Here is a 12,846-nt window from a genome sequence, read left to right as displayed (position 1 = left end):
CTGATCTTGCCATTAGCTTTGTTCTTCAGGCTGGGAAAATTCAGCCCCGTGAATCCAACAGAATTGTTGAGGTTCATATATAGATAATAGGACCTGGATGGTATTGTAATACTGTAATCTGACAAAGAAGAATGCTTTCTGAGGAAGGAAATTGGGGAAAATAGAAGAAAAGATTTATATTCTTTTGCCTTTTATATTTTTAAAATGCATATGAACATTGTAGGACTTTGATATTTTTACTGCCAAAAAACAGAAATGGTTGCTTTGTATATTCTAACCATAGGTTTATAGTACTACACATTGTTATGTGAGTACTTTTCTTAAAAATGTTTGGAAGAGATTTATTTTGAAATTATTGTTTTCATTTAGTAATTTCTGGCATTCTGTCTGTGCCAATAAAATTTCTTTAATGCAGCAAACATTCTTCATATTTATTTTGAACATATTTTACTTAGCTTCTTTTAGGATTTTTAAATTTATTTAAATAATCTCAACCTTATTAAATGTCCCTCCACTCTGTCTGATCCCTTTGTCACATTTACTCATTTAATTTGGGTATCTGTTTTGTTATGAAATCAGTTTCTGAGAAATTCTGATCAGTTTGCAGACTTAAGTTTCTTGTATAATTTCTTGTTTTCTTGTGAAATTTGCATAGAATCATTCTCATAAACCGATGCCATATTACTGGCATTTCACAATTGTGTTAATTTTCGTGCATCATGTTGCCTTGATTTAACTAATACTGTAATATGTTTGTTCCAGACCATGGAAGAATATATGGCTAAACCAACATTTTAACTTGGCATTGAAGAACTGGAAGGCAAACCACATGCATAAAGCTACAGAGTCTTAAAATGTAGATATTTACATTTGTTGCTGCATCACATTGTAGAAGAATGTCACCCAAAATGCAGCTAGTGCTGTGCAATATTGAGGCATAGTATGTTTTTCATGTTTTGATATGTAGAGATCTTAATGTATTCTTCATTCTAAGCTTTCCTTTGGTTAGCAGGAGATTTTTCACCACCTTTTTTTTAAATGCAATCCTTCTTGAAGGAGATTATATTGTATTTCTTCTATTGTCATTCAAAATATTCTACTTTTATAAGAAGTAATCAATCTGCCAAATATGCTTCTCATCATTAATAAAGCATTCGTCCCGAAGTTCACATTGTACTAAATTCAGATAGGAGATGGAGGTTGTCAGTCAATCTAATGGCTATGCATTGTGGAAAATTAATGAAACTGTGATAAGCTTTTATCTTTCTGATAATTTTTTTCAAGCTGGAAGAATGTTACTTTAAAATATTTGAAATAGTTTGAAGCTGTAAAACTTAAGCATTTGACACACCGTACAAGCTCAGACAATCATACCATACAAAGGGGAAACTGCATTTTCACCAGGGATGACTTTGAATGAGAGTTCCAACTGCTGTTTCACATGGATGATCCATATCAATATTCAAAGGAAGGCAAGGAAATGTGCTTCAGTCAATGTTAGCTAACATTGATAACAAATGTTAGCAAACCAATTCATGGTTTACATCATTGGACAGTTGAAATTATTTACATACAAATGCAGCTGAATACAACATCTACTATGCTGACCCCCTTCTGAACCCCTGAAATCCATTGGAGATTGTGGTTTGAAACATGAACCTCTGTGAAGTTCTTGGCAGGTAACTTTGTCCATTGTTCAGTGTGGGAACAGATAATTAAGAACAATGATCGTCATCTTTTAAGCGCATGGACATAGCATGACTATATATCATCCGTTGGAAGTATAGAATTAGGTTATCGGTCACCTGGAAACTACATAAGCCCAATGCAAATAAAATCTTCTCTGTCTTATTTATTATTAATCTTCTTTGATTAGCAAGGTTGCAATGTGCTTAGTTGCAACCTGTGGGTTTTCAGTAGCATTGTGTCTTCTACAAGCTCTCTCTGTATCTTTGTGACATTCAGCTAATAATTGTTATTGATTTCTTAACTTTATAAAGTTTATTTTTTTTCCTGATGAATACCAAAGTGTCATTTTTTGATTTTTCCTTTAGCAATTCACCTCTGAAAGAACAACCAATTATATGCATTTTTGTACAATCTTTCAAGAATTTACAACAGGGTGGTGAAAGATTTGCTTTAAGTTACAAAAGTGTAGGATTTTCAGCAATAATCCAGAGAAGTGCAGTAAATTGTAATGTTTGAATAGAAATATAAAAATCAGATTTGAGATTTAATGGCCAGAGCTAATGCAGTGAGTCATTTATAACCGCAGTATTTTTCCATCCATTGTACCTTACACTACCTCAATGTACAAATTATTGAAAAGCTTATTTATTAGACACAACAAATTTGTTGTAGCACTGTGTTTTGAACCTGAATGTCTGTCTCTTGTGTCTGTGGGATCTCCTTGCTCAGGAACCTACACTAGAATCCAATGTATTGTTTACTGCTAATAGGCTCTTTCTCTTATTCAAATATTTAGTTCTTTTTTCTCTAAAGGTTGCAATAATTACTGCTGTAGCTATCCCATGTGGTCGAGCATCACTGTATGAAGAAATTTTTATCAACCTTTCTCCACACTATCTTAGACAGAATGATAAATTCTAGATCAATGAATCTTCAAACAGAAATAATAATGCCCTATTTGCAACTGCAAATGTTCATCTATTATAATTTATATCCAATTCTATTCTGGCTCAGTGAAAATTGTGCCACTATCTCTGATCTCTATGTATAACTATTGTTTCTTATCTCTCGTCTTTCTGGTGTATCTGTGCTGTAACAAAATGGCCACTGATGGTAACAACTGATTCCAAACTAGATAAAGGTATCATTTGGTATAGTGGTGTACATTTATCACCATGGCCTGAAGGGTTCATAGTCTCAATGCAACACTACATTCTTGAACTGTTAAGGATGGACAATAATGTTGGCCTTGTCAATAAAGCTTGTATCATGTGAACAAAGTTTTAAAAATAAAATTGCATCCAAAGTAATTGAAAAGAAATGCAAACAGCATTTGCACCAGCAAGCAACAATTTTAAAAAAGTTTAATTTTGTATTTGAATGTATCTCATTATGTGCCTACAAGGCAAGAATTACTGCTTTGGGTGAAATATAGACAACCTTTATACATTGCTACAGATGTCACCAGAACAAAATGCACAACTGACAATGGCTGTCATTTGTTCAGCTGTATAAGCATTGAATCAGTTCAAATAAACATTGCCCCTTGCAATGCAAATTAGTGCCATCTGTTTAAGTAGCTAGTAATGATAATGCCAACAACATCAGATTGTGCTTTATATATCAGTTCTAGTGCTATACTAACAGTATCTCAATCTAGAAGATTCAGTTCAACTGTAAGTGAATAATAGAAATCTGAGGGTGTAATGTATTTTGGGAAGTGATGGGGAACCATTTTCAAACTTGTTTTAGAAAGGACTATTTCATGTAAGCTGGACCATATAGATAAAAATGAAGAAGTTTGAAGTTATAAACCCATGGGAGTATAACGTACAGGAGCACAATTAGGCTATTCAGTCCATCGAGTCTGTTCCACTGTTTGAGGTTGAGAAACCTATGAGCAGTGATCATTCTCTTGCCTTCTCACTGTAACGTCAGATTCCCCATACCAGTCAAAAAATTATCAATGTCTGCCATTAAAGACACTCAGTAACTTGGCCTCCACAGCCTTCTGAGGCAATGAGTTCCATAGATTCACCACCTTCTGACTGAAGAAATTCCTCCTCTGTTCTAAAGGGTCCTCTCTTCGTTCTGATGCTGTGGCTTGGGTCTCCGTCCGTTCTACTAGTGGAAACATCATCTCCATGTACACTCTATCCAGGCCCCTTGGTATTCTGTAAGTGTCAACACGATCACTCCCTCACCTTTCCAAGCTCCATCAAGTGCGGACCCAGAGTCCTCAACTGCTTCCTCATATGATGGGCTCGTCAATCCCAGAATAATTCTTGTGGCCCTCCTCTTGATCCCCTGCAACGCTTTAGATACCAATGCCCAGACCAGAGCCTTGCACAGCCTCAGCAGTACATCAGCCTGTTCTGATGAAACATCCACTCTCATGCTCCTCTGATGCTGCTTGATCTACTGTGCTCTTTCCAGCTTTCCATGTGCTTGATAGAGTGTGTGCATGATGTGATGGAGTATGTTCTTGTGAGAGGCTGTGAGCATTGATGCAGGCAGTCTCTTGCTCTCTCTCACACACATATAAATCTATGCAGTCAATTTGTATTTGCAGGTACAGTCAATTTTATTCAAAACGTGCACAATCTGTAGGCAGTCAATACTTTTTATAGTCCATGTGACATTTTATAAATTCATATTTTAGAAATAGAATCAGTCTGACTCAAGATTAGAATTCATACAGACTTTAACCTCGCACCTTCAATGCATTGTCTGAGCTGAGATATCACCTTTTTAAATAAAACTATAAGTTATCTCAGAAATGTGACTTGAAAGAATTTCTGGGATTTACATATTATTCAATCAAAACCTGCAGCCCATTTTAAAAGATGAAAGACTTAACAGCAACCTAGGTTTGTTCAATATGTTGCATCAGTGAATGACACTGTGATCTTTTGATATAAATTCTGTGTCCTATAATTCTATTCCATTCGCTACCTGACGAAGGAGCAGTGCTCCAAAAGTTTGTACTTCCAAATAAGCCTGTTGGACTATAACCTGGTGTTGTGCAATTTTTCACTTTTTCCACCCCAGTCCAACACCAGCACCTCCACATCACAATATTATGAACCATTTTGCGGGGATAGAACATAGAAAAGGACAGCACAGAACAGGCCCTTTGGCCCACAATGTTGTGCTGAGGCTTAATCCTAATGTAAAATACAGTAACAACCTACGCACCCCTCAACTCACTGCTATCCATGTGCATGTCCAGCAGTCACTTAAATGTCCCCAATGACTTTGCTTCCACCACCTCAGCTGGCAACGCATGTATTCACAACTCTCTGCATAAAGAACCTACCTCTGACGTCTCCTTTATACCTTCCTCCTAATATCTTCAAACTATGACTTCTCGTACCAGTCAATCCTGCCCTGGGGAAAAGTCTCTGGCTATTGACTCTATCTATTCCTCTCGTTATTTTGTACACCTCGATCAGGTCTCCTCTCTTCCTCCTCCTCTCCAGAGAGAAAAGTCTGAGCTTATTCAATCTTTCTTCATGAGGCAAGCCATCTAGTCCAGGCAGCATCCTGGTAAACCTTCTTTGCACCCTCTCCAAAGCCTCTGAATCTTTCCAATAATAGGGCAATCAGAACTGTACACAATATTCCAAATGTGGTCTCACATTTGTAGAGCTGCAGCAAAACCTCACGGCTCTTAAACTCGATCTCCCTGTTAATGAAAATCAAAACACCATATGCTTTCTGAACAACCCTATCCACTTGGGTGGTAACTTTGAGGGATCTATGTACTTGCACACCCAGATCCCCGTGTTCCTCCACACTGCCAAGAATCCTGTCTTTAATCCTATATTCAGCATTCGAGTTTGACCTTCCAAAATGCTTCACTTTGCATTTATCCAGGTTGAACTCCATCCGCCATTTCTCAGCCCAGCTCTATATCCTGTTTATGTCGCGCTGCAGCCTGCAGTAGCCTCTATACTATCGATGACACCTCCAACCTTTGTGTCATCTGCAAATTTACTAACCCACCCCTCAACCTCCTCATCCAAGTCATTTATAAAACTACAAAGAGCAGAGGCCCAAGGACAGAGCTCTGCGGGACCCCACTCAACACTGACCTCCAGGCAGAATACTTTCCATCTACAACCACTCTCTGCCTTCTGTCAGCCAGCCAATTCTGAATCCAGATAGCCAAATCTCCCTGTATCCCATACTTCCTGACTTTATGAATGAGCTTACTATGGGGAACCCTATTAAATGCCTTGCTGACGTCCATATACGCCACATCTACTGCTCAACCAACGTTGACCTGTCTTGACACCTCCTCAAAGAACTCAATAAGATTTGTGAGGCATGACCTGCCCCTCACAAAGCCATGCTGACTGACTTTAATTATACTATACATTGCCAAATAGTCATAAATCCTATCCCTCAGAGTTCTTTCCAAAACTTTGCTGACCACAGATGTAAGACTGACTGGTCTGCAATTGCCAGGGATTTCCCTATTACCCTTCTTGAAAAGAGGAACAACATTCACCTCCTTCCAATCCTCCGGTATGACTCCCGTGGAGGGTGAGGAGGCAAATATCCTCGCCAGCAGCTTAGCAACCTCTATAGTCCCAGAATATTTTTTAGTGTTGTTGAATAATATAAAGGTAGATCTCCTTGAATTACATTGATTGCATTTGGTGCAGCTGACTCTTTTTTCTCACAGGTTATCAATTATTCTGAGCTTTAAATTCAGAAAAAAATAAAATTTATCTGATCCGAGATGGCAGACCAGCTCGTGAAATTCAGAATAAGAAAATATTTGAAAATAAGAAAATAGACGCAACAGTTTTGCAGATAAATAAATTTAGTGGTAATTTTCAAATTGTCCATAAAATGTAAACATATCTCTGATCATGACATGATGATTTTTCATAACAATACTCATGGTTGGACTTGCCTAAAAAAAAGCCTTAACAGGCTACACGAGTCTTGTTGGACTCCTTGGAAGTCTCTCCGAAAGATGGTTGATTCTTTTTTAACCATACTTCATTGACTCCAGTCTGTAACTGGCAGGATTCTTTTCTACAAGATGGAATGGAACTGATAAAGGTTAACATGAAGGCTCATACAGTGAAGGTTTTATTTTCAGAGTTTCCTCCTTTATTTTTTTCCCCAGATTATATCCTTGCCTATGCATCACCCCCGTGGGATGTTTGGTGTATCCTCCTAGTTGCTGCAGGCTGATGTGCTAACCACTGCAGGGGTATCTCAGATCTCTGATACAGGCACCCATATTTAAAAGGCAGTTGTGCACAAGGTCAAAGACTGGCAGTAAGGAACTGCTCTGTATGATTCATTTGCCCTAAACATGGCAGACAAGGAGAAAATTGGCATCCAGTTTTAGGGGAAGGGACATTGAGGTCCTGGTGGATGCAATGGGACAGATGAGGGTTATCCTCCATCCCAAGAGGGGCAGAGGAGACAATGACTCTGGATGCTGCCAGCTTTGTTCAAGGTTGCCACCTGGTGTCTGTGTCTGGAGAAATACCCAGCAATCAATGTCGTTCTCTGCTCTATTTTATAAAACCTTAAAAAACAGATGAAGATAAGTGCTATCATCCTACCTCTGCTACCAAGGCTCATTATCTACAACATTGCATTCAATGGCTCCTTTCATTTTCTCTCATTCACCCCAAACCCCCAGACCACTAACTCTATATGCTCTCACTTATCAGCCCAAGTCAGATATTGTCCAGATCTTGCTGCATTTGGACATGGACTGCTTCAGTAGCCGAGGACTCGGGAATGGCACTGAACATTGTGCAGTCATCAGCAAACGTTCCATATTATACAAGGGAGGTCATATTTGTTATGTATGGAATATATGGTCACTCTTATCATTCAATGTATATCCAATTTTCTACTGAGGAGCACTGCAAGAGCCCAGTTATCCTTCACACTACACGACACATAAGGATCTAAGATGTGAAGCTCCTACACTGTGCAGACTATGGGAACTTGCAAGTTACTTGCTATTTTCCCAACTATAGTGAACCTTTGCTGACTGCAATACATTGCTGCTGCATCACAACTGTTGTGGGGATTGATTCCTACTGCTGTATGATGTTGTCAATGCTGCTGGAGGCCAGGATTTGGCTTCCACAATGCAGGTTAATGACTGAGGTTTACGAACAGCATCTAGTGCTTGCAGGTGCCTTTAAGCTGTACTGTCAGACTGCAAATGTACACATTCTCTTCTTGGTTGCCCTCCTTGTCAAGACCATTGGTTTTGAGCTTCCCCGTGTCCCCACCCTATTAGTCTATCTGACTACTCATCTGTCTATGTTACCTCTTCAGACCCAGCAAACTGAGACAATATGCCATTTATGGTGGTACACAGTATCCCTGTCCTTGTCAAAGCCAGAATGTTGCTGACTGTCAATCACTACACCCCTTACCCCTGACATAACCCATTCCCTCCTCCTTTTCATTGAGTTGCCCCCTCTCCCTTTACAATTGTTATGCCCTCTGTATCCCAACATACTGCATCCAAACAGTGTGCTGGCAGCAGCATTGCAATGTGCTGGCCTGCACCAAAGTGCAAAAAATGATGAGCAGGGGGACCACACCAGAAACCATAGCATTAATCAGTTGGGCTTTGGGTAAAGCACATTAAACCTTTTGTTTTATGACTGTCAGTGATTTCAAAAACCTCTAAACAGAGGTAGCTTTAAGGAAAAATCTTTCATATCTGGGATATTTGCATTTGGTAGTCTGATTGGGTTTATCCATTGGCACAGACACCAGAAAAAAATCTTGGATAATTCTTAAAACTTTAGCAGCTAACTAAATGAAAAAATATATCAGAACATTTTTCTTGATCCCTTTCCCTGTTAAAGTGAGAGATGGTGCCCTTGAAATTGAATAGTGTCCATTTTTCAATATTTGAAGCTGGCACCCAAATATCCAGTAGGGTCCATCTGTGACCTTCGTGAATCAGAAATGTGCCATGCACCACATTTGATCATTTGTTGGTCAGAAATATTCATATATTTCATAGTAGCACCGAACTAATACTCCTTCTGTAGATATGCAATACATTTATTAAATGTCTGCCTTAGCACCTGATATGCTACGTGTGATGATTCTACTCCTTTAACAAGGCTATGTTTGTCCTTGGTTTCTTTTTCACAGGGGTTGTAAATGCAGAGACTCAGTAGGTTTGGTGTTGGTGGGTTTTAAGGCCAATTTGATTACAGCTAACAGCCTCAGGCTAAAGGCTTTCAAGTGTAAAAAAAGCCTTTGTACAATGAAAGGGAAATGGCCAGTTCTCCCAGCTCAACTTCTCTCTGGTTTGGTTTGTTTGAGATTGGTCAAAAAACAGTTAAAGTGAAGAATGTGTTCCATGCTGAATCTCTCTGCCATCTCTCTCTTCTGACATCTCTCCTGTCAGACCCTGTGTTTGATGTTTCCTGTTTTTGCTGTTTTTTCTAAAACTAAGTGATTGGGCCAGCTGCATCACTCCTGGTATATCCACATTCCACCTGCTTAAAACAACTGGCAAGGTTAGGTTCAGGCTACTTTCTTGAAATATTTTGAGGGGGTCTGGCCTGGCCCATAACATATGTGATAAAATATAGGCAAACTTATCGGAAATGGTCTTCATTTCAAGCAGCATCTGTAAAGAGTCAACACTTACTGTTTCAAGTTAGTGATCCAAAATTAGAAATGTGAAAAGTTGGAAATGTGTTTACGATTTCAGTAAGTGAAAGGGGGATTGTAGGGGGATAGGGAGTTTTGAAGATTTATGAAAAACACAAAGAAAACAAGAAATTAAATAATGAGTTGGATGCGAAGAGCCAAAAAGAGTGATAATGGGACAAAATGGAAAGACAACAGCCATCCAAATACAGAGTTGAAATAATCAAGACAGAAACAGTTTAGTTAAAAAAGAACATGCTCAATAAAGAGGCTACTACTGCAGCCCCAATAAGAGCCCCAAACCAGGATATGGACACGAGGGCCAAAAACAATCTGCTGTCAGGATTATTATGATTTATAACATACTATGAAACTATTAGTCATCCAGATTGCAGCAAATAGTGTCAATGGCATCTTCCATACCCCAATTGCTTTAGGAAAGTGATCCAGGCACTCTACTCCAGGCAGACCACCTGCATGTCCCACTTAGTGGGACAAGTGCATTAGTTTTTACAAGCAACGTTTCAAGAGATCATAAATAGCATTGCCATTGACCCCTGTGCTTCCCTTTACCAGTTTGGAAGCTTTCTCAATAGAAAGGAATATCATTCCCCCAACATATAGTTCATTTGTAAACTTTGGGCAATGTGCATTGCACTGTTAATAGTTCTTTCCCACTTTGGGTGTTTTTTTTAGATTAGATTCCCTACAGTATGGCATGTTCTGCTCTTCTTCAAATCTGCCATCATCATCACTCTCCACAAAACTACCATTGACACAAACGTTCTTACAAGTTGCTGCTCACTTCACCAACTGCCCTTTCATCTCCAAGCAAATCTTTAAAAGAACCATATGTTTTCACACTGTTATGCTGCCAAATCAATACTGAACAAAGTCACAAATTGAATCCTATGTGACAAAGAGCAACGATCCCTCCTCACCTCTCTTGCCCTCTCTTTTAGCAGTGGGCCACAACAGCATTCTCCAATACCTATCTATTATCATCCAATCAGTTTAGCTCAGTTGGCTGGATTGCTGGTTGACACAGTCGTGTGATGCTAACAGCATGGGTTCAATTCCTATCACTGGTTTGATCTTACCATGGAAGACTCTCCTTCTTGACCTTGTCTGTTGCCTGAGGTCGGGTGGCCCTCTGGCCAAATCACAACCAGTTGCTTCTGTCTAATAAGACAGCAGCCCCTATGGTCTGGTAAGACTATGGTGACACACACTATCCTCCAGCAGGGTAGAATTGTATTTGGCTGCTTCTATTCATATCCAATGATGGCACCAGATGGCATTTCTTTCTGCTCTCACACCATTAACTCTGGTGTCTACCAAGACTCTAACTTTGGTTCTTTCCTGTTTCTCATTAATATGATGTCTCCAGTCACTCATCCACTGCATTAGTTTGTACATGTACACTAAACCACCTTTCGCCACCTCACCATCAGAACTCAACTCTCCACTATTGCTTAGTTATCTGCTCTCCTCTACTGGATGAGTAGAAGTTTCCTCCAGTTAAACCAAAGTCATTGTCTTTGGTCTTCACTACAAACTTCATTCTCTAACATGACAATACTATGGCTTTAAGATATGTATTTTGTCCTCATTTTTATGAAGAGAGATTAAGAGAGAGGTGACAAACAGACTGCTCGAAAACCAAGCAAGTAAAAGTTTGTGAGGTGTTGCATTTTTTTTGAAGTTGGAACAATAGCCTGAACCGATAAGGTCAAGCTCTTGCAGAACCAGGATTTCTTTTCATTTGTCAGTCGCAATTGCTGGGGTCTTGAGACTGGGTTTGGAAACTGCAGTACACTTCTCCCTGCTACTCTCTCTCTCAGAGTTTTCTCAATTTTTTTTCCTTCTGGTCTGGAGAATTGCATGTACAATAATCTATTCTACTGAATTTGCCTTTGCCAAGGGGTGTTTTTGGGATGTTACTGTATTGGAACAGTTGCTGTTTAGAAATTAAATAATCTATTATTCTGTTAAATTTTCCGATAGAATTAAGTTATTCCAATTTCTTCTTTCTTTTGTTGTATTTTAACTAACATATATGAATAAACTGTGCTTCAAGACTGATAGTTTGATCAATCAAATTGCATCTGAAATGTAATGCCTTAAAAATAAGAAAAAGCTATGTTACCTTCTCAATATGTTTTGAGAGGGTTTGGCCTGGTCCATAGCACTAATTATTAACTCCATCCATCTCCCTTACAATAGTTCAAGAATGAATCAGAATTTTCAACCCATTGACATTTGATTCTGAATAACTTCTAGGCACATTTTCTCATTATCATTAAGACTGTCTATGTCTAAATTCATAACATCACCTGACTCTATCAACTCACCCTTTGTTGAAACCCTCAATTATACTTTGGTAAACTCTAAATTTGACTAGCCAATGTAATCTTGGCTAGCTTCTCACCTTATACCCATGATGTACTTGAGGACTTACAAAACTTCACCATTCAGTCCAATATGCATCAAATCCTTTTAACCTAACATTCTGATGCTTGCTGAGCTACACTAGTTTCTGGTTAAGTAAGGTTCAACATTAAAATTTCTATTTTTGATTTATCATTTTCTCCATGATCTTCTCCCACCTCATCATTGTAAGCCCCATGCCTTCCAAAGTATTTGCACATCTCTAATTATGGTCTCTTCGATGTCCCCACTTTTCTTACTGTATCTCCATCTAGATCCTAATATCTATTATGTCCTCTCTGCCTGTCTATCACGCTTTATTTCATTGAGATAAATTTCAAAACCTACCTCTTCAACCTAGCTTTTGCTCAACTGCCCTAAAACCTTCTAATGTGATTCAGTGTCAAGCAATAATACTTGTAATGTTCCAGTGAAGCACCTCACGGTTTCATTAAAGATCCTATATCTATTCACGTTGTTGTGATTGTTACCTGGCACCTCCTATCCATGATTAATTAATCTTGAATCAGTCCTCTCTCCCATCTCTACTCTAATTGGGTTGTAAAAGCAAGAGCTGGCTTTTCAGAGTAAGAGTGTAAGAGTACTCTTTCTAGAAATGCCTCATAATGCCTGTCAAAGAGCTGAGCACAGACTGATAGCTGGCTTGCACTGAGAGCCATGCCATAAGCATATCTTATTGACCAGACCGGTAATCCGTTTGAGCAATGGTTCCACTGCCAGAATCATTCTGGCAGAGATTTGCCTTAAATTCCTGACTGTGTCTCCAAAGTAGCTGTGCATACTGCATAATTTTGCAATGCAGTAGGGTCAGCTCTTACCATTGTGTACACAGGAGGAAGAGTAGAATGAAGAGGAGGAAGGTCAGGTGAAGCATTGGCCCTGAGTCTCCCAAGCTGCAAGAGCAGGTAGAACATAGCCCTTACAAAGGTTTTACCTGAATCATCTTCTGTCCTCCAGCACACCCTATTTATAAAACCAGTTCCCTATCTCACATACCTGAGGGCTCTTCTGTAGTCCAGGTTCATGGGTTCAACT

At 39.0% G+C, this 12,846-nt stretch overlaps 1 protein-coding gene across 2 annotated transcripts in view; it reads left to right on the top strand.

Moving 5' to 3' along the window:
• The window catches only part of LOC122555856 (AP-1 complex subunit sigma-3-like), a 37,783-nt gene extending 35,770 nt beyond the window's left edge, over positions 1 to 2,013 (top strand). For both annotated transcript variants that reach the window (XM_043702068.1, XM_043702069.1), the window contains exon 5: positions 763 to 2,013. In XM_043702068.1, the coding sequence (XP_043558003.1) occupies positions 763 to 798 (36 nt within the window). In that variant the 3' untranslated portion in view covers positions 799 to 2,013. The remainder of the gene's footprint in view (positions 1 to 762) is intronic.
• The last annotated feature ends 10,833 nt before the right edge of the window (positions 2,014 to 12,846 follow it).

This window comes from Chiloscyllium plagiosum, chromosome 13, assembly GCF_004010195.1.
Source record: "Chiloscyllium plagiosum isolate BGI_BamShark_2017 chromosome 13, ASM401019v2, whole genome shotgun sequence".
Lineage (NCBI taxonomy): Eukaryota > Metazoa > Chordata > Chondrichthyes > Orectolobiformes > Hemiscylliidae > Chiloscyllium > Chiloscyllium plagiosum.
Note: the sequence above shows the minus strand (reverse complement) of the source record. Positions and strands in the feature narration are given on the sequence as shown.